The sequence below is a fragment of the Candoia aspera genome, chromosome 3 (genome assembly GCF_035149785.1).
Source record: "Candoia aspera isolate rCanAsp1 chromosome 3, rCanAsp1.hap2, whole genome shotgun sequence".
In the NCBI taxonomy this organism is placed as follows: domain Eukaryota; kingdom Metazoa; phylum Chordata; class Lepidosauria; order Squamata; family Boidae; genus Candoia; species Candoia aspera.
The window spans coordinates 4,214,582-4,237,258 of record NC_086155.1 but is presented as its reverse complement, the minus strand read 5'-3'; the positions used below and the strand labels follow the sequence as shown (position 1 = coordinate 4,237,258).

Sequence of the window (22,677 nt, the reverse complement as noted above, 5' to 3'; positions counted from 1 at the left end):
ATACCTGTGGTCCTTGAAATAAAAACATTTCCTTCTATGCATGTATTTTCTGCATTTGCAAACTGCAAAAATGCATCAGCTAAAACCGTAGGAACATAGTTACGAGCACCACATACCAGTCTTCAGATGTCATTTGTGTCATAGTCATCAGTCCAATCTCTTTGGCCCATGTTTGTTGTAAACAAATGCATGGGTTTTTTTTGTCAAAAGCAGTAGACAAGTGGACTTAATTTTTTTTTCTGCACCAAGTGCAAAATGCCAGTCCTGTTTCTCTTGCTAGTTAATAGTAGAGAAATTTCTTGACAGAAATCAAGGGACTTGGGGAACTCCTAGGCAGAGGAGTACAATATAAATGCAGGAATAAGAATAACTAAAATATTCAGAAAATGTGTGTTTTCTGGAAACTGAAGAAGTTGTGGTCTCTAGTTAGACAGTACCAGCTTCAGAATGAATTTCTGATGACCGTGAAGAGAAATGCTCTCACATCTGTTGTCATGGCTTGCATAGTATGGAAATTATATATTACTGTACAAGAGGTTTCTGGTCCTGATTAAAAAAGCTGAAATGCTTTCAGACTAGATAAGTAGAGTGGTAACTCCTTTGCTCTTTTTTTCCTTCTACAGGATAAAGGTTCTAGAGAGGCTTTCTTGATGATGGCAACACAAGACATGAGCATGCATATGGAGGAGGTTGTCGTGGTAACAACTCCAGATAATGTGGTCGACGGCAGTGGTGTGGAGGAAGTGAAGACTGTCCTAGTCACCACCAATTTGTCCCAGCATGGGTGAGTAAAAAGATGAGCTACTTAGCTTGTGTGGTGGATAGCTTTTGGGTTGTAGCTGCTACAGTGGTGTCCCTAGCATTTTTGACACCCGGAGCAGGTGATCTTTTAACACCTCCCTCCTTCAGTGTGGCGAGCCAGTTTGGTGTCGTGGTTAAGACATCAGACTAGAAGCCAGGACTGTGAATTCTAGACCCGCCTTAGGCATGGAGCCAGCTGGGTGCCCTTGGGCCAGTCCCTCTCTCTCGGCCCTAGGAAGAAGAAGGCCAGGGCAAACCACTTCTGGAAAACGCTGCCAAGAAAACAGTAGGGGTCAGTCCCTGGGAATCAAAACTGAAAAAGGCATACATTTTTTTCCTCTGCTATGCCACCACTGACCACCAAGCAGCTGATTGGCACACAAGCAGCAGCAATCCAACCCTAAGTCCGCTGCTAGCCTCCTAGTGTCTTTGGCAGCACCCCCTTATTGCCTGCTCCTGGGGTGGACACCCCCCCCCCGAGGGACACCACTGAGCTGATGCACCCCTTCTATTCATTTCTCTGGAAGGTAGAAATGCCTGCAAAAAAAGTGTTAGAATTAATAGGTGAAATAGACCCATCAATAGTTGATTATCAATGGGAAGATAATATCCTCAGAAAAATAGCTATAAAAGATATATAAAAGATAAAGGTTGTGTAGCCTGTTTATTTTGCCTTTAGTGAATTAAACAGAACAATAGGGGGAATATAGAAGCCAAAGGAAAAAAGAAAATAAAACAACACCAAACAACATTGTATGTATGTGATAGCGTCTCATCCATCCATCCATCCATCCATCCATCCATCCATTTAATATAAAGTTTTAGTTGTAATAACTGTTTCCTTGTAATCATCCAAACTTTATCTCTGTCCGTAAGCATCTTGTTCATAAGTTGCAAGGAACATCAGTTCTTCAATCCACTGAGTAATTAGGGTCATAAATTTACCTTTCTGATGTTGAATTAGCAATAAGAATGGTGTGGAGAATCTATTCTGCTATCTGGCTGTCAGTTTCCAAGTAATGGGTATGTAGTTCAAGAGCAAACTTTGTGTTAAATTAATAAATGAAGTTACTTCTTCCCAGAACACATAGGTCAGTGACATTTTCGATTTTGATTCTGTGCTATCAAGTAACTCTTAAAGTCCTCCCAGATAGGTTTTCTTCATGATGATCTGTCCCCAGCCTGGTTCTTCATATCTCCCAACAATGTCTATCCATGCCAATGATAACATCACTATTTCCCATCTTGAATTTTATAGTATTTATTCTGTGTTGCTTATTTTATATTTTTGTATTTTTGTATATATTTATATTATATTGGTTTCATGACATTTTATTCTTCTATTTCTAATTGTCTGTAAACCGCCCAGAGTCATCGTAGTATGAGAAATATGGCAATAAATAAAATAAATAAATGTGGTTTTCTTGGTAAAACACAGGAGTGGTTTACCACTGCCTTCTCCTGCACAGAGTGGATTGATGCCCTTGCCATTGTCACTAAAGTGATAATGTGAGACTCCTGATCCTTGTTATTAAACCAGAATTTCTTAAGCACAAGCCATTGCAGGATATGAAAGAAATCTTTATTAATACAGAGTGATCAGGTCCAGTTCAAAGACCAATCTGCCCAAAAGCCTGGCAATACAGATACAAAAAGCCCCCTGGCCCCTCTTAAATTTCTGTGAGCTTACTACCCACCTACTAGCAGCTGCATGCTTCTTCTAACGGCTCCTGATAATGCAGCTCCTTTGGCCTTGAAGCTAAGGCACTGCCTCACTAAGCTATTTCAGCTGCGTTCCTAACTGCTATCTAAGCATGCTTGCATCCTCAACCACTACAACTCCCATCCATACATCGGCAGGACTCCACATCCTGACAGATAATCTGTCTCCAGCATCATCCTGTACCGCTGCTGCCCAGTAGGTGTGCCTGCTTGCTTTGGCTGGGCAGCTGGGATGACTTTTCAGGCCTCAGGTGACCTTGCTGGCATACATTCCCCATGTTTTTCACCCATCTTTCGCAGAAACACCCCTCTCTCCCACCAGCTTCAGAGACACCTAAATTGGTAATCATCACTCGGTCTAACGAGAAAAAATGCCCACAATGAATCCGTATCAATATTTGCATGAATAAGGTAATTTGATATGCAGATTTTAAAGGCTGACTGGAATAAGAAATGGGAGATCCTCTTCTTGCCTAAACAATGGGAAACGCCTACCATCGACCCCAAAATTTTCAGCCAGTCTTTCATTAGGTCTTACAGCAGAAAACAGTGTTTCAGGCTTATTGGACCCTATTACGTTGTATAGAAAAGGAGTAAGTAATTATGTTGTTGGAGATCCAGTGAGAATAATGCTGCATTGAAGCGCATGCTTCTGTGATGTCCTTAGGTCGCACCGTCTTTTGTGGATCTGATACTAAAATGAAAACAAATTGAACAGAAGATCAGCTTTGACGTTTCACAAACATCCCTTTGTGATGAGAAAGAACGCTCCATGTTTAAGAGTTAGTGTCAGGGCCAAGCTAAGACTGTTGGCAGCCACCCCAGAATTTAGAAGTGAGGTTGTGTGAATTGCAATCTGTCATTGCCTGGGAGAAGGAAATACGGCAAGGTTTTGCTTTCTTGAACACATCCAGGGGAAGGTTATGTTCTGTCTCCCCTTGAAGAATGCTCTAAAGACACAAATTAGACACGCTATCAAACTCGGGTGAAGAAGTTCCTTATTCCAGTCCCTAACAGCATATGTAGTCATTCACTACATATTCCTTGCTTTAATTCCTTCCACATAATTTCTCAGATTTGGATAGCAACAGTTTTCCCAGTGATGGATAAAAACAATTTTAGGAACCGAAGCTGCTTCACTGGTATTTTCTTCCACCTCCTCCCTGTCTACATCATGAATTCTCTGGAGAGAAACCTCTGAACGTGACTTCCTTGCAAAAAACAGCTGTGCTGCCACCCATGAGTTTTGTCATAGAAACAGCCCATACAAAAAGCTGTTTAATAGTAGGATTAAGTGGATTTGTCTTGAGTAATGACCCTCCCTCTGGTTTCCTACGCTGAAAAGCTAACACTTCTTTTGTAGAGAAAAAAAATGATGTGAATCACTCTCATGAAACAAAAAAATGAGAGAAAAATAGATCCACCCAGCTCCCTGCTTTTCTGCTTCCACTTGACAGTTCTTTATGCATTCCATACTGTTGGCACTAAAAGAGAAAGAAGTACAGAGCTAATCTGTAGGGCTTATCAATATATAAAATATTGATTTCTGGCTTTCTGTGGATAGTTGGCCCCTTGGTTTAAACATTTTTATACTGATTTTCCCGCTGGCTGCTACAGTAGAAACAAATATAAAACATTGGGGGTCTTAAAATTTCAAATCTTGGCTGAAAATCTTCTTAACAGGCAGGCTTTACAGCCTTTACCAAAAGTGTTGGAGCCTAACCTCTTTTACAAAGAAGTTCTAAAGTTTCTGGCTCTTGCTGGGAATTCCAGCTGACTTCACCCAAGCCTCCGATATAGAAGAAAAACAAATGGGCAGATAGGCAGACTAAGTGCATTTCTGGCAACCCATGGAATCTTACCCAGCGGCCTTTAATGTGCACACTTAATAAAGTATTCAAAATACTGACATTACCACTGAGTTCAGCAAGGTTTATTTCTGAGAAGGTACATATAAAGAAACATTTTGCTTTAATCTTACTAGCAGCGTCTTAAAATATATGGGAAACACCACACCTTTCTCTTGCAAGTTAGAGGCCTGTTTAGCGACTGTGTGAGTGAGAATGGGTCTTCCTGAGCTCTGGCTTGCAGCCTGGGTGCACCGCGCTGCCCCTGTATGCAACGTTACCCTGCCAGTGAAATAGTTGGTGACTTAGGCAGGCAAAGCAAGTTAGCGTCATACCTACTCATTTATTTGATTTCTGTAGCCCATCTCAGCAAGGGACTCTGGGTGGCTTGCAACAATGAAACCATAAAACAATTACAATTAAAACAGTTAAAATATAAGATAAACACAAAATAAATATACCTGGCTGCCAAGTGAGCAATGCATGGATGTTAATACAGCCAAGAGACGGGGCCATCCACACGCTCGATATACAGGATGATTGTGCTGTAATCTGCTGTTAGCAGATGCTGAGGGGAAGATGATGCCTCTGTGCTAATGTCAGGCTCTGTGCTTTATGCAGCCAGATGTTGAAAGACGCAGCTGCCTATCCTGTCTGCCTGCGCCTTTTTTAGAGGCCAGGAGCATTTTGCTCCTGAGCATCCTGCGTACTGGTGCTTATATACACCTGACCATGGGCAGGCTTCTTTGCTTTTTAACAGGAAGAAACACCAAATGATATGCCAAAGTTGTTAAAGGCTTGTACAAGCCCTGTCTATCTTTTTGGAAACTCGGGGCTGCGCTGAAGTTGGAGGCCATAATGGCCTTGTTTGTGAGGCAACCACAGCACATCAGTCGGTTTGCATCAACCTTGGACATCGACAGACCCATCCCTTTCTAGCGGGGGCTGAAGGAGGTGGTCCTGTCCTTGGTTAAATTGGATTGGGACTGTTTCAGGACTTACACTGTTTTCACGTGTTTCTTGCTGAAAATGGTTGGAAATTATGCAGCTGAATTATGGAAGCGTAGTTTCTAGAAATACTAGCAATGTCTTTCCTGGAACTGCTGCCCAAGATTTTTTTTTTTTTATTTTATTTTATTTTCTACCCCGCTTTGATTATTTTTATAAATAACTCAAGGCGGTGACCATACCTAATACTCCTTCCTACTCCTATTTTCCCCGCAACAACAACCCTGTGAGGTGAGTTGGGCTGAGAGGGAGGGACTGGCCCAAGGTCACCCAGCCGGCTTTCAGGCCTCAGGCGGGACTAGAACTCTCATACCACGCCTGATTGGCTCTTGGGCTGAGAGGGAGGGACTGGCCCAAGGTCACCCAGCCGGCTTTCATGCCTAAGGCGGGACTAGAACTCTCATACCACGCCTGATTGGCTCTTGGGCTGAGAGGGAGGGACTGGCCCAAGGTCACCCAGCCAGCTTTCATGCCTAAGGCGGGCCTAGAACTCTCATACCACGCCTGATTGGCTCTTGGGCTGAGAGGGAGGGACTGGCCCAAGGTCACCCAGCCAGCTTTCATGCCTAAGGCGGGCCTAGAACTCTCATACCACGCCTGATTGACTCTTGGGCTGAGAGGGAGGGACTGGCCCAAGGTCACCCAGCCGGCTTTCATGCCTAAGGCGGGACTAGAACTCACAGCCTCCTGCTTTCTAGCCCAGCGCCTTAACCACGAGACCAAATTGGCTCTCATATAAGATTCTTTTAGTTTGGGAAAGCAGGGGATGACCCTGGGATCTTCTGCATGAAACGCTTGGATATTGCCTGAGAACCATGGCCTATATCTTCTGCCCTGTAGCGCTCGCGAATAAAAGTGTTAAAATAGTTAATAACCAGCAGACCCCCTTCTTCACTGTCTTCCTTTTCACGCTGCCACTTCTGGAAGTACGGAGGGATTTTAATGATTGGATGACACTTGTTATCATACGTGCATCTGGACATGTGCACATGTTATTGTTATCTGTGGCAGCCTGGGATTTGAATGCACACCCGCATCCATGTTTGGGCACCACTAGTCTTATCTAAACACTTTTTAAACACATGACTACCTCTAAAGTATGGGTGGAAGATTATTAAAATTGTTGTATTATCAAGTACAATGGCAGACGATGTATATGTTTTTTAGTTTGATCTTTATTATAGTAGACAGAAATGTATAGAATAATAGTAGGAAGGAAATAATTAAATAAATGTTATCTTTTGAGGGGAAGTTGATTAGGAGGTGTGTGTGTGTGTATCTTTTAATATAAGGGGAGGGAGTAACTGTATTTAGTGATTTTTACAATGTGCCAATGGAATGATTTATAGAAATAATGTGATTTTTGTTTAATACAGAGTAAGGGATTGATTACAAGGGACGTGGTGGCGCTGCGGGTTAAACCGCTGAGCTGTCGATCAGAAGGTCGGCGGTTCGAAACCGCGCGGCGGGGTGAGCTCCCGTTGCTCGTCCCAGCTTCTGCACACCAAGCAGTTCGAAAACATGCAAATGTGAGTAGATTAATTGGTACCGCTTCGGCGGGAAGGTAACGGCGTTCCGTGAGTCATGCTGGCCACATGACCCGGAAGTGTCTATGACAACGCCGGCTCCAAGGCTTTGAAACGGAGATGAGCACCGCCCCCTAGAGTCGGACACGACTGGACTTTACGTCAAGGGAAACCTTTACCTTTACTAAGGGATTGATTATGGAAATTTTTGTATATCCTTGCAGTTAAAAGTCGAAAGTCACCTCTTTTTGTAACTTCGAAAAAAATTTCTCTTGTGTTTCCACACTTTTTTTAGTTTTTTCTCTTCTTTCTTTGTAGTTTTTTGTTTTTCTTTAGCTTTTATCCTTGCTTGAAACTTAATAAAATTCTTATAAAAAGATGGGAATATGTGCTGAAAGGCCTGTGTGCATATTTCCTCAGATTTCTAGGTACTAATAGTTTAGAGAGGCGAGAAGTAATTTTCTAGAAGGAAATGGATAAAACGAGCACCTTTGCTAATACTATTTCTTCACTGTTTGTGCCTGTCTCTCTGACAAGGAGTGACCTCAATGAAGACACCCTGGAGACAGAAAATGCAGCTGCTGCAGCAGCTGCAGCTTTTACAGCCTCTGCACATTTGAAAGAAGCCCTTTTAGGTAAGTGGTGAATGGCCAAGCAGGGGTTCTTTTGTATTGCAGTCATCCGCAGCAGGATATTAGTATCCTCCCAAACTGGCTGTGAGGGGGAAGGTTTTAGTTACAGCGCTCAGAATGCCCAGTGGGTTGGGTAATCTCAGCATATTTGAAGACACCAGGAAGAGAGAGCATTAGTCTTGTGCAGTAAATGCTGGGCACTTCCACAAACCTTCCTGGGCATACAATGAATGCTAGGTCCTAAAACAGTGTTTCTCAACCTTGGCGGCTTGAAGATGTGTGGACTTCAACTCCCAGAATTCCCCAGCCAGGAATTCTGGGAGTTGAAGTCCACACATCTTCAAGCCGCCAAGGTTGAGAAACACCGTCCTAAAAGATTGCACCTATTGTTATTCTGGTTGCCGAGTTAGATCTTATTTATTTATATTTCTCTTGTCATCATATAGGCCATCCTTTCTCTGAAAGCTCAAGGCAGCCTTTCCCAGATTTTATCCCCACAACAATTCCTGGGAGCTGGTGGCCCAAAGTTGCCCGCCACGTTCTGGGGCCCACATTTGAGCTCCCTCAGCCTGTATTGGAGCAACACGCTAACCGCTGAACTGTTAGTGCAAGGGGATAGTTCAAAGCTCCATCTGTTTGTTTGTTTCATTTGTGTCTTAAGATAGCTTATCTCCTTCCTACTTTATTTTCAAAATCATCCATGGTAGGACAACAGGTGCCTCTTTAAGCTTACTACCACGCTTTCTTGCATCCTATATATCGGTCAAGCTACGTAAATAATATATTTTTATATTTACATTTATTTACCAGCAGAGCAATAGTCTTGCTTTCCGTTTTACGGTAACAGTTAATCTAGGGGTGCGGATAATACCTTTTCAGCCTGCCTAGCTTTTGTTCTGTTTTGAGTGCTTTAAACTGAAACATCATCATAATTAGCAAACTGCGGTTGTGTAATCTTTTTTTTAATTAAAAAAATCCTTTTGTTGCCTAACCTTGAAGTGAAGATGGCCGAAGGAGATGAGTGTGTGGAAGCTGAGGTGGTGTATCCCATCACATGTGGTGACAGCAAAGCCAACCTCATATGGCGGAAGTTTGTTTGCCCTGGCATCAATGTGAAATGCGTGCAGGTGAGATGGTTCTTAAAAGCATAGAAAGCAAAACAGGGCTGGGTGTCTTCATTCGCTCCACTCTCACGGACCGTTGTGCAAAATCGGAACACAACCCATTCGGGCAACGAAAAATGGATGGGCGGTTGCCGTGTTGCTTAGCAGCAGGCAAGGGGTATTTGGACCACATTACGTGACTTTGTTGCCTTCCCTCTTCGTGCTACATCCTTCCTCTCTCCTCTCTGCAGTACGACAATCATTTGATAAGCCCTAAGGAATTTGTCCATTTGGCGGGCAAGTCTACCTTGAAGGACTGGAAGAGGGCAATCCGAATGAACGGGGTCATGCTGAGGTAAATGGCTGCTTGAGTGGGTGTGCGTATGCAGAAGGAAGCAGTAATCTAGGCCTTGGAGTGTCCATATCCAATCTTGTGCCCGAAGGAAGCAGGATTCGCCGGCCCTGCCCCGTGTCCCCTGTTAGCAGCCTGAAAGAGATCTCCGTTCGGAAGGGCTCGGATGCAGCTTCCGCTTACGAGCAGGCTGCAGCCAAGGCGTGGAAGTTTGCCTCCTGTGAGTTTTCATTATCTTGCTTTTTCACATTGCTCACATAGCTGTTCACACCCCCTTTTAGGAAAATCATGGATTCAGGCAAGCTGGATTTCTACGAGCACACAAAAGTCTGCTCGAATACCTGCCGCAGCACCAAAATCGACCTGACTGGAGCCAGAGTCTCTCTCAGCAGCCAGGCGTCAACGGAGTACATTCCTCTCACTCCGGCCTCTGCGGATGGTATGTAGGCAAGTAAAACCCAAGAATAGGGGAAAGAAAGGAAGGACCACAGCTGAGGCACTGGAATGGCAGTTCTGATTTCCACCAGGAATTCACTGTTTTAAAAAATAAATAGTTGAGTTCTTTTCCTCCCAAAGTGTTTAAAATATCTGTAGATATTCTATCACTAGCACCAGAAACACCTGTCAGATCTGTCTGCCTCCTGCAGCTTTGAGGGCGTGCTGGGCAGTCAGCAGCTGTGGTTTTCACCTGTCTGAACCCTTCCCAAGCCCTCCTAAAGCAGTGCCAGCTGGTGCCCTCAAACACTCTTGACTTTAACCGATTTCCTTCCTCAGCCATGGTTGTGGGCACTTCAAACATGCTGTGGCTTTAGGTTAACTCACATCCCAAGCAGGAGATAAAGGGGAAGTAGGAGTGTGCTGAGCACTCCAGCTAGTTTTTCAGAGCCTTTAACAGCTTTTTCATTCATTAGGTGGGTAAAAGATTAACCCAAGAAACTTTAGGAGGCTTTGTTCTCTTTCCGTAAGCTTTAATTTTGGCTACTTTGTATCTTCCTCCATGACAGTTCAATGCCCTTTTAACTGGGCTTTCTTCCAGATCTGGCAGTTGATAATTGCCTAAATCATTTGTATATTTTCATTTAAGGTTTCTTCTCTGAATTATTTACAATTTCTCAAAGATGAAAGTTTCAAAGGCAGCAAGATTTCCATGAGTCTACAGGTAGTCCTCGCTTAACAACCATTTGTTTAGTGACGGTGCTTGAAAAACCTACTTGCAACCAGTCCTCACACTTACGACCGTTTCAGCAATCCCCTCGTGGTCACATGATCATGATTTGGGCACTTGGCAAAAGGTTCGCATTTATGACCGTCTCAGCGTCCTATGGTCACATGATCGCCATTTGTACCTTCCCAGCCAGCTTCTGGCAAGCAAAATCAATGGGGAACCATGCAGTTTGCTTAACGACCACATGATTCGCTTAACGGCCATGGCTTAATGACTGCCACAAAAAAGGTCATAAAATTGGGTTGGATTCGCTTAATGACAGCTTCACTTAGCGACCAAAATTCCGGTCCCACTTGTGGTCATTAAGCAAGGACTACCAGTGGTCAGGATCTTTCAGCGTAGCTTGGGGTGATGATGCATTGGAATCATATTGTAATAAATCACAGCTTAATATTCCACGTTAACATGAAACAATACAGCTGTGCAATTTCTGAAACTGATTTGGAGGAAATGATTTGGACCACGTATGCAGGGAGCATCTCCCTACTATTTATTAAAGCAGCCCAATGTTTTTCACGCTTCTACAGTGGCCTGAAAAGAGAGGTCGCACTGCTTTAAGGAGTTGACTTGCGAAAGCTAATTTGATTTTTAAAGCAGTGGTGTCTCTTTTTCGGAGTCACATGGAAGCTTGAAAAAGACAAGCTACTGTAAAGAACAGCAGAGAGGTAGCACGTTCCTATGAGGTCCAAAGCACTTCTTCCAAATCTTTTTCAAAATGTTCCTGCAGGCGTAACACCAAAACTTTTGAGCACGTTAGTCCTGCTTTTAGAAATGTTTGGGGGAGAACAAGGCTTTCTGATTTTTCTCCAGCTGCACCAGCAAATGAAAGGAAAATTGAGAATGTTTTTTTATAGGAGTGAAAGGGTTAAGATTCTTGCAAGGACAAATGACCATTGTTGCTGGACTTTAATTGCAGTCAATGGATCTCCTGCCACAATCACCATAGAAACCTGTGAGGATGCCACTGAGTGGACCACTGCTATTGGAGGTGAGGCTCGCAAGGCCTGGTCTTTGGGGCACAGCCTGAGAGGCTTTGAAGGGAAGGAAAAAGACGCAGATATGTTGGCAGCGGCGTTGCCTTTCTCTATGCAGAGCCCCAGGTCGGTGGAAGAGCCCTTGCGGCAAGTTCCGGGGTCAAATCTTTGGCACATCTAGGTGGGATGGAAAGAGACTCCTGTCCGAGTACTGAAGAGATGCTGATATCGGGGGAATTGGGGTGGGGGGGTCAGTGGTTTAGGTGACGGCACCTTGCCGCTCTTTTACTCCTGAGGACTCGGCCTACTAACCTGTCTTAAAAGTCGGGTCTCGGAGGGGATGCGTCCACGTAGCCTTTGTAGCAGCGATATGGAAATGATTTGCCGTGGCCTTCTGTCGGGATGTTTTTCAGCTTCTCGGTTTAGTCCACAGCTCTGGCATTTCCTTCCCTTTTCCTTTTCTAAGGATGCCTCTGATTTATCTGGAGCCCAGAAACGTTCTTTTAATAATAACGGTGCCAGAGGCGGTCTCTTTGTTTGCAGCATCTGGTTTCCCATTTATTTATTGTTGTCGGAAGAAACTCAGGGCGGTTACCAAATGCCAAGGGAGGTACACGCAGGCGCCCTGTGGCCTCAGATACCATATTTTCTGTTGGCTCGGCAGGAGCCATCCTTTCCCTCATTCATCCTGAAACATGAAAACACCCATCCTGAACATGCCAGCCAGGGTGCCCCCCCCCCCCGACTTTTTAGAAGCCAGTCCCATTGAGACACTGGCACGGCAGATGCTGCTTTTCCTTGGCTCCTTCCCCTCCAGGAAGGAGATTGGCATCTGAAACTCCATCAGAGGCAGATACTTGCCCATCTCTGGTAGGAGACATCCTGGAATTCTCAGTGGCAAAATCAGCACCGAGGGGAATGTTGGGGTTTCATCATCCCAGGAAGGATCCCAGAGGGGTGGCTGTGCCCACTGGCACTTCATCCTTCCAGCATTTTGGGCAGCATTCCACTGATCTGCTCTGTTCCTGGTAGCTACTTCTTGCCTTTGACTCGCTGATGGTAAGATAAGAAAAGTCATGTTTTGAAGTACTTTTTTTTTTGTGAATGGGATAGATTGCATCTCTTAAAGCTCCCTAATTCTTGCACCGGTGGATGATGGTTCCTTACAAGTTGACCCCTTTTGTATGAAACCCTACCAGTGGCAAAATGCAGTCCTGGAATGTGCCATTTCAGGAATTGGATTATGGGGTCTATCAGCAGGCAGTCCCTTGGGTTCCCTCAGCCACCGTTCCCGTTGCCAAGGAGTCTCTACTTCAGCCTCTCTCAACCTTTTGACCCTGGAGGAACCCCTGAAATATTTTTCAGGCCTCGGGGAACCCCTGCACATTCAGGCTCAAACATAGGCCAGATGTTACCAAATTATTATATTCGTTTCATGGGTAGGCCTATATAAATGCATGAACAGTGTTCTTAAACTAGAAATAAAGAATAAAACTTAGCTCTTTAATGTGAAGTTGCCCAAATTTGAAATAATTTTGTAAATCAGTCAATCAATCAATCAAGAATGAAACTTACCTCTTTCGTGTGAAGTTGCCTGAATTGGAAACAATTTTTTAAATATATCGTAATCTCCCAGGGACTCCCCGGTGACCTCTCGTGGAACCCTGGTTGAGAAACCCTCCTCTCCTTTTTCTTCAGATGATACCTTTACCTTTTGGCAAGGTCTGAAAGACGCAGGGTTGCTAGAAGAAGTGGTCCAGGAGTTCAGCATGGAACTAATGGAAGCCATGAAAGGCCTGCAGCAAAGAATTCAGGACCTCCCCTTACAGCTCAGTGGTAAGAACTGGATATTACAATGATTTACCTTGCAATCAAATTACTTACAGTTTCTTAAAACTTATTTGCTTGTGTGTCTTCTGAGAATAAGAGTGAATTAAAGCTCATGGTGATTGCATTAGGGGGCCAGCAACCACAAGTAGGCTATGGACTTAGGGCTTTGGGTGTGGAATCTGTTCTTGGTATCCCCTGTCAATATCAGTGTCCTGATATTCTCAGCTTTCACTTAAAATAAAACAAGTTTCTAGTTCTCATGGTTCCTTAGAACGATAAGAGCCCTATCTGTTAAACATCCGGGAGTCAGAGGGCATCCTGGACATGAATGGCTTCTGTGGATCACGTTAAGGAATCTCAGTGATCTCTACAGTGTCCTGTCCTTTTCCTGCCGGAGTCCCGCTGTACACAGTGGCTCCATCTCCTTTGTTTTTGGCCTTGTCTGCAGACATTTGCTAACAGAGCTCTTACTTTTTTTGCAAACCCTGTGTTTAGGTTGTCAGAATGGTAGATCTAGTATTGCAGATGTGTATAATTAGCACAACTTATTCTGAGCACGGAATCGTAATGCAAAATGTTTAGGATCAGCATATATGATCCTAATACATAAATATATTGTATTTATGTCTATCTCATATTTGTATTTCTATTTATTAGAATATTTTAATGTTTTGTTGTTGTTGTTGTAAACCGCCCAGAGTCCCCCCTTTGAGGGGAGATGGGCGGTGGCTAAATTTAATAATAATTTTTTAAAAAATAAGAAAAATGAGTTCCATATAAGAGATCACTGAAAGTGGATCATAAAATATAACTGTGTGATACGGAAATCAACTTCTAGTTTTATTGTATGGTCGTTCCTTACTGTGCAACAATTGTTAAAAACCATAACTGCATTACCACAGTGTTCTGTTTACACTGTCTTTGATATATCTCATGCTTTTTAGAGTATGAAAAGTAAAAGAGTTATTTCACTTTCCTGCTTCAGAGAGCTTAAAATCTAAGAGCAAATGTAGGGAATGAGGAACTGGAGGTTTGGGGCTTGGTCAATGAAAATTCCTGTATTTTCCTTTCCTCGCCCCACTACAAATAAGACACATGGATGGGTTTGTGGATGTGCGTGTGTAAAATGCTTTCTGTTGGCCATTAGGACATTTTGCTCTTTAATCCTGTATTTATTTTAGATGCCATCTTGCTCAACAACACAGTCCAAAACTTTGGTATGCTAGACCTAGTGAAGAAAGTTTTGGCCAGCCACAAGTGCCAAATGGACCGTTCCCGAAAGCAGTATACGCGCGACTTAGCAGGTACTGTCTCCCGGCCCTGTTTCTCTATTCCTGTTGCCTGGTAAGGTACCTATGAAGAAGGCATCGCCCTTCGCAGTGGGCTTAGAGGAAGGAAAGAAAGGTAATCAGGGGACTGGAACTACAAGTTCTAAGGGGGATAAATAAAGGAATGGGGGAAGTTTAGCCTTGAGCAAAAAGTGTCTGGGAGAAGGTGTGGTACAAGATACCACGCAGAAGGACAAGACCTAACCTCTTAACACCCCAGGAGGCGGGACATGAAATAATGGAGTCAAGTTCCAGGAAGGCAGATCCTCACTGTTAGGAAAAAGGCTCATATTAGCGTGGTGTGAAACCAGTGACCAGAGAGGTGGTGGGCTCCCCATCATTGGATCTGTTTAAGTGGAGGGTGCACCCCTGCCTGTCAGAATGCCCAGAATAGGACTTTGGACTTGATTATGACCCTGTGATTCAGTGGTCAGCGTTGAGCGGACCAGATTCCTTTCTCTGTTCCCTGAAGGTCTCTGTGACCTGGGGCTCATCACCATTTCCCCACTTAATTCTGTGGGAGAGGAAAACGGCCACCTCGGGATGCAACTGGACACTTTCCCCTCCCAGCCTCATGAGGCTGCCCCAGTGAGGGTCCTTCGGAGGGGGGCAGAAAGCAGGGGCGGACATCCCAGACGTGTCTCAGCCAGACTTCCCTCCCCATCCTGGGCAGGGCCATCACTGCCAAGCACCCTGTGGGAGGGTCCTAGGAGTTTCTTCCTTTTTTCTTTCATTGCGTCTTAACGTACTTTTTTACAGCAGCCGGTATGATCTGTAAGCTGCTTTGAGAAGAAAGTAATTCCAGATGGCAGAGTCACAAGCAATAGTTAGAAATTATACCTGTAACTGTATCTGACAACTCTACAAATAATAGTTATACATCTGTCTCACTGGATTGTTGTCGGGACACAGTGAACGGTGGGAAACAATCCCCTCTTGATTAACAGTGGGATACAAATGGAATGAATAGGCAAATTCCACGGGCAGGGATATCTGTTAGAGTTTTACACTGTCCAACTCCCGGCGAGATTGGTAGAAGCCCCGGCTTGGAGACAGACTTGACTCTTGCTTACGTTTTTTTACTAATCTGTCAAGCCCAGACATTTCTGTCCTAACAGGAGAGGCAGCCCTGCCTTCTTCAGTTTCCAGTCCTAGGTAATCGGTGCTGCAGACAGGATGTCAACAAGCTTGATACTCGGCTGATGTTCTTTCTCACACCAAGGCCCTTGTGTGCACTATTTTCAAATGACTAGTGACCCCCAGCTCTTAGATGCTATGCGGTGTAAGGGGAGGAGGCCAAGTCTGGCCTAGGCGAGCCTTTTGACTCTGCCGGGGTCCTGCTCGGTAGCCATGGCATTCATGGTGTTCTCCCCCTCCCGTTCTGCCTTTCCCTCCCCAGCTCTGGAGCAGCAGTGTGACGAGCATCGCAAGAGAGCGAAGGAGCTGAAGCACAAATCCCAGCACCTCAACAACGTGCTGATGACCTTGACGCCCATTTCCATCCCCTCCCCTCTGAAGCGCCCTCGGCTGACCCGGGCCACGTCGGGGCCCCCCGCCATCACCTCCCAAGTCCTGACTCAGTCGGCACAGATCGCGCTGGCTCCAGGGATGCCGATCACCCAGCTGGCCGGCCTGCCCATCGGCAAAGTGGTCTCTGCTCTCCCGGCATCTGCTCTCGGAAAGGCCACCGCGCAGGTAACGGCCAGCTCTCCGGCCTCCCCACTGCTGGGCGGATACACGATCTTGGCCTCGGCAGGTTCCGCTTTTCCCAGCACGGTCGAAATCCACCCGGACGCCCCCAACCTCACTGTCTTGAGCACGGCGGCCATCCAGGACAGCAGCACCGTGGTGAAAGTGGTGAGCCCTTTCCAGCTGCTCACCCTGCCAGGACTGGGCACGGCCATCCAGAATGTGACGCAGATGTCTCCCGGGGGGAGCACTATCGTGGCAGTGCCGTCCAGCGTGGTTGAAGGTGCCTCAGTGGCAGAGGAGCACACAACCATCGAGGTCACTACTGTAGCAGATGAGCCTCAGCAAAAATGAAATGCGGACATTGGCCCGTTTTCTGGGAGTGCTCCGGGCTTACGTGCCCATCCCTCGGGTGAGAAGATGACGAAGAAGAGGGTGCTGGGAAAAGAGAGAGAAAACGGATCGGCTGATGGCAGGATAGTGAGGCTGAAATGATAAAGTGGAGGAAGGCAGAGAGGGAAAGAGAGAAGAGGAAGGGAGAACGCCACTGAAGGGGCAGGAAAAAGACATCTGCTCCCTTGGAACCATTAAAGGCTGTAATCTCTCCACCCACAGCTTGTTGTAAGCACTGTCCCATCTCTAGCCAGCTCCGGTGGATCAAGGAGCACGTAGAAAAACTGAGGCAGCCGAGATGGGTTTCTGAGAATAAAACGATGAGCGGGACCAGGAAAGCCAAAGGATCAGGCAGCTAGACAGGAATAGTTTAAAAATTTCAGGGCAGGCAGAAGAGGGATTCTGGTTCAGACGGTTGCCTGCGTCTTCCGTTGCGTGGCTGATAGACTGTTTCTCTGCCGGAAAGGAGGAGGGGAGAGGGAGTCTGGCATCCGCACTCGGGCGAAATGTGTACGGAGTCCCCTTCAGTTTGCCAAAGTCGCAGGGATGGGGAGCAGCAGCTTAAAGACAGGAAAGTCCTGTGTGGGAGGGTAAGGCTTGGAAGGGGGACAGTGTGGCTCCTGTCGTGGTTTGGTGGTGGGCAGACCCAGGTCATCCACATTCTCAACTTCCAGCATCCATTTGTCGAGCTTCCAGCTTGCATCTCAGCCCCGGGGAATTTAAGAGGAAGACCTGGCAAAGCTGCTGAAGGTGGACTGCCCAAGTTCCCGCTGGCTCAGCGGAGGGCTGGTTCAGCCCCGCCTGGCCTGTCCCCTGCAGCTGCCAAGCCTTGTCCCCCGGCATCAGCACTTAGGCTGGAAAAGCGTATTTTGCCGAAAAGAAGGGTGAATGGGAGCTCCTGATTGTTCCAGCTGACTCGTGGGACTTGATACCAGGATTTAAAAAGGAGGGGTCCTTGGGAGAGGAATCACCTGTCAGAAGCTACAAGGGCTTGGATTCTTGCAGTGTGAGTTGGCCTATCGAAAGCAGTGAAATCAAGTCTCTTGGGTAACATTAAAATTTGTTTCCAAAGCTTGCCCTGTTCTTGTGGGTTGTCTTACTGCATGCACAATGGTTTGGGGATCTTAAGCTCGTTTACTTGAGCTCCACTGTGTTTGTCAGGGTTTCTTCTCCAAGCCACATTGAAGATTGGTGGTTTGTGACCCACTGTGTATAGCTTATGGTCTTCTGGATATATTAGGCCAACATCTTCAAATTCATATACATGCATGTAGCGCATACCCACCATCCTATTGCTTTTGGGGTTAAGCAACATCATGCAAAACAGAGAAAGAAGGAAAAAGCCAAAGAAATTAGAGGCATGGAATAAGGAAAGAAAAGGAAATGTAGCTGAATCTAGTTTATACCAACCACATTCACTCTCTCTCTCCATTATGATTACTTCTGTCACATCCATGCACCATTTCATTGATTGCGTTTGGTTCTTTAAGCCTCCGGAGGATGTCATCGATGCCAGCTGGCCACAGCTTTCTCGATCTTCCCCTTCCCCTCTACCCATTCACTCTACATATATTTGTGTTGTGATTTGATCCTCATTCTCATAGGACGAAACCACCTCAATCTAGTTTTTCCCCCCCATACTGGTCTCTCATGTTTGTATTAAATTCACCTATATTCCAAAGCCATTCCTTCTTTCACTACACACTTCTTAAGTGCTCCGTCGCCGCTGCCCTCCACTTCCATTGTTTTCATCTATTTATTTTACTATATTTATTCTGCAATATTTATATACTGCCCAACTCCAGGTAGTTTATAAGAATAAGATTAAAAATAGAGAAATCAATCAGTTCAAACCAAATCTCAGCACTCAATAACAAAAACAGGGTGGCCAGCCTGTAAGTCAACAAAATCCAGGAAGCCATCCAAGAAATACCCAATATGGTCTTCACTGCCTTGTGAAATAATCAGGGCAGGTGAGTGTTCCAAACATGGGAGCTGTGACCAAAGGGGCTGCACCGAGGACAGGGCGTGAGATCTTGCTTCCATGCTCACACGCATGGACTGGGAAGAGTCAACTTGCATAGTGAGATGGGCAGCATATAAATTTGTTCGATTGATCAATCGATAAACTTAGGATGGTCTCTGAGGCGCCTTGGAGCCAAACCACGTAGGATTGGGCAGGTCAAAGTCAGGACTTCAAATTGGGCTCAGAAACCTGGCATCCAACAAAGTGACCAGAGAATAGGTATGATAGCAACGCGTAGCCTCCCAGGATTCTGGTGGTGCCATTTTATACCAATTGTTTTCATTTTTTTCAAAGGCAGCTCCATGTAGAGTGGGTAACAATAAACAAGTGGTGGTGACTGTGTGATAAACTATTGTGGTCGGTTCAGATAGGGTAGAGGGGTAGGGAGATAACCTTGAAAAGTGAAGATGGAATGCAAGGACTGTTAACTAGATGTCAGCTTTGTCCTTGGGAGGTAGAGGTGGTGAGAGAGAAACTCAAGATAATCCCGCCTTGATTCAGTTGTTATACCCTGCACCAAAGAAATAGAGTTCCAGTAGTCCTTGGGTTGTCTGTTCCCTGACCTGGCCTGCCTCAAACGGCTGACACACAGGGTCACAATTGGCCCAGCAGACCAAGGTGGATGAAGCCTCCCAGTCAAGATTTCCACCTGCTGTTCCATCAGGAGCCAAGAATCCAGTAGAACCTCTATGCTGCAGGCCTGTTTCTTCAAGGGAGGTGACACTAGGTAGAGCTATTGCTGGGGCCACGTCTGTGGTAAGATACAGGTAGTCCTCGACTTACAACAGTTCATTTAATGGCAGCCCGAAGTTACAACAGCCTTGGAATGGGTGCTTTATGGCCTGTAAAGCACTTCTGAGCATCGCAAAATGTCACACCAGCACCCCACGGTCACATCACATTTCAGGTGCTTGGCAGCCAGCTCACATTTATGTCCTGTGGTTTTTGCCATTTTCCAGCAAAAAACGCCCATTGGGGAAGTTGGACTCGCTTAACGACTGCCATAAAAATGGTCATAAAATCTGGTCCGGTCACATGGTGACTTGGCTTACGACCACGACGATGTATGATGGAAATTCCGGTCCCAATTGTGGTTGTAAGTCGAGGACTACCTGTTGTTTGTTTTTCAACCTATACGGCTGCCCACTCACCAGTCAACTGTTCTGGACAAACACCATCCTGCTGTGGCTAATCTTAAGACTCCTTTCCACCTGTCCAGACCTTCGCAGCCTCCAAAAATGGAGTTAGGTTTTGCAAGGATCTCCAGCGTGTTCTGGGGTAATGTAAAGCTGGATATCAACCACATACTGATGATACCTCATCTGAAACTGAAAGATGGTCTCTCCCAGTGGCCTCGTACAGGTGTTAAGGAGAAGCAGGGGCATGACAGCCCTGTGGCATCCTGTGCTGGAGTAACCACAGTCCTAACTGCTCCTCCCTTGCTATTATGGGTCTTTTTCACCTCTGTCAACAAACACTCATTCCTCACAAAAGGCCACATCTTCCCATTACATTTCTATCAGCATTTGCACATTTAATAAACATTCTCCCAAGGTGTTCAACGGATTTGTATTTCTTGACCTTTATGTGTAATTTGCAATCCTATACTCCATTTTCCCTATCCAATACAAATACCTGGGTCTTTGTTGCATTGATTTTCAGATCCATACTTCTCACTGCATCGTGAATCTAACTACAAATCTTTTGGGTCCTCTGTCAACAACGTAACATTATCAGCATACAAAAGTGCAGGTACGTTCACCTTTCAGGTGAATACAGACCTCAACCATCTGCACAAGGGTTGCTTATATATAGATCTTCAGCCGAGGGAAGACGTCAGAGCATCAGCTAATGACGCCCTTTATTCTCATATATGGTTTATTTCCACCATCCACTGCTTTTATGTGGCAACCAACCTGTGATTCCATGCTCATCCAAACTATGCCACATTTCAAACCATTTATTGTGCTTTATCATGTACTTTTGTTAAATCAACAAAACCACAATAAAATTTTTCACTTTCATACCATTCTCAAACTCTGCTCTCTGCAGCTCCTACCTGATGTAAAGCTATGTGAAAGGTGAAAGGTCCCCTGTGCGAGCACCAAGTCATGTCTGACCCTTTGGGGGGACACCACTTTCACAATGTTTTCTTGGCAGACTCTAGCGGGGTGGTTTGCCATTGCCTTCCCCGGCCATCACCTTCCCCAGCAAGCCGGGTGCTCATTTGACCAACCTCGGGAGGTTGGAAGGCTGCGTCGACCTGAGCTGGCCACCCGAGAGAGAATCCAGCTTCCGCTGGGATCGAACCCGAGTCGTGGGGAGGGTTTTGGTTGCAATACTGCCACCTACCACTCGGTGCCACACTACCCAAATTTTGCTCATTACAGGTAGTCCTCGCTTAACGGCCACTTGTACAGCAACTGTTCAAACTTATGATGGCACTGAACGAGTGGCACTTATGATGGTCCTTGTAGTTCTGGCCATTGCAGCATCCCCAGGGTCACGTGATCGCAATCTAGACACTTGGGGACTGGCTCACAATGACACCGTTGCAGCATCCCATGGTCACACGATCGCCATTCGTGACCTTCACTGCCGGCTTCCAACAAGCAAAAGTCAAGGGGGAAGCCTGCAGGACGTTGCAAATGGAGACCATGCGATGTCGCACTTAACAATGTTGCAGGATTCACTTAATGACAGCAACCAGAAGTGCCAGAACTGCCATTGCTAAGCAGCACGATCATGCGATGACATGCTTTACATCCTTGTCATTTAGTGATGGAAAGTACCGTTGTCGTTAAGATAGTACTTCTACACTTCCAGCTTTCCAGAAATATCTTCCCAGACCCAAATGAATCCCCCTGTGGTTTTAGCATTTGCTCTCATAGAGGGGAACGATACTGTAATGGTATTCTTCCATTATCGGGCCCAGTTTTTTGAAAAAATTCCATTAAGTGTGCTCTGCCTTGTTCCTTGCTCTTATTGAACATATTTTTGTAACCATCTTTTCCTCTCCATAATATCTATTATGTTAGAGATTGCTGAAAAGCGTTTGGTCCGAGAGGTCAGAAAAAACAGGCATTTCTATAAAAATAAATATATTTACAGAAAGCTTCTTACATAAACATATTTACAGGCTTATGCATTCACATGCACTCAGAGAGGACTGGGGGGAGAGGCAGGTAGAAAGGAAACTGAAACTAATAACAAGCCCAGGCAAATTCCTTCCAGGCAATTTCCTTATATGGTCATTCTTTTCACACCCAACACTGAGGATACTTAAGTTTGACCTGTTCACCCTGCCAGAGTGATTTGTTACCATAGTAACACAGTGGCTTGGTCCTTGCAAAACAATCAAATGCCAACGCATTATATATTATATTTCTCTCAGCATTCTGTTATATGCATTTTTTCTCATCCGAAGCCCCTTCATCATGCCACCCAGCATACTTTTCATGCTTCTCATTTGCATAACTCCCCTACTTCCGTGGAACTTAGTCACATAATTCTTTTTACTCTGTTCCAAATGGCTGTTCCTCCCTCCCTCCCTCCCTCTCTTTCTCTTTCATTTGTTGGGAGATTAATCTATCTTTTAATACTTCTTCAGAGACATCATGTGATTGATTGATTATGCACCATCAAATCAGTGTCGACTTGTAGTAACCACACAGATAGATCTTCATGTCTTCCAATGGTGCCCCCATCGCCATTATAACGGAGTCCAGCACCACCACCACCCCTTGCTGCTGTTGTCCTCTTCTACAGACATCATTTATTTGTAAAATTTACCTTGTGCTCCTGACCAAGTGTGTTTGGTGCAATGATACCACCAAACGTGTACCTTAAATGGAGAATCTTGGCTCATATTTTACACTCAACGACCACCTTGAACATAATGGCTGCGTTCACATTAACTTTCAGCTCTTATCCTGATTCCTGAATTCCTCTTCCCGTTTTTGTTTGATCGTCTTGGATTCAGTTAGTCTCTATACACAGGTGTCCTTTAGCATACCAATTCAAGGTTGGAACCTCCTTCTGCGGGTGGAAACTCTCCTTCTTTTTCTCTGTCTGCTTTCCTCTTCAGTGTCTTTACTGCTGCTTATCTCTTCTAACAAGTCTCTGAAAATTCTTTCTTTCCTGAGGTACAAGGAGTTTCATTTGCAATCTCATGAATTCAGACGAAAGCAAGATTTGCTTTCGTAAAATCAATACTTGGTG

General features: G+C 45.2%; 1 protein-coding gene across 2 annotated transcripts; it reads left to right on the top strand.

The window, feature by feature from the left end:
- The first annotated feature begins 239 nt into the window (after positions 1-239).
- Positions 240-17,502, top strand: GMEB2 (glucocorticoid modulatory element binding protein 2). 2 transcript variants are annotated; one of them, XM_063296871.1, is made up of 9 exons: positions 240-784; positions 7,442-7,539; positions 8,536-8,663; positions 8,891-8,994; positions 9,273-9,430; positions 11,133-11,204; positions 12,889-13,026; positions 14,202-14,324; positions 15,748-17,502. In XM_063296871.1, exons 1-9 carry the CDS (start codon positions 651-653, stop codon positions 16,389-16,391), a joined length of 1,599 nt encoding a protein of 532 aa, XP_063152941.1. In that variant the 5' UTR covers positions 240-650; the 3' UTR covers positions 16,392-17,502. The 2 variants fall into 2 exon arrangements, with proteins under 2 accessions (XP_063152941.1, XP_063152942.1); XM_063296872.1 differs by lacking the exon at positions 240-784 and having other exon boundaries at positions 8,541-8,663.
- Positions 17,503-22,677: the final 5,175 nt, after the last annotated feature.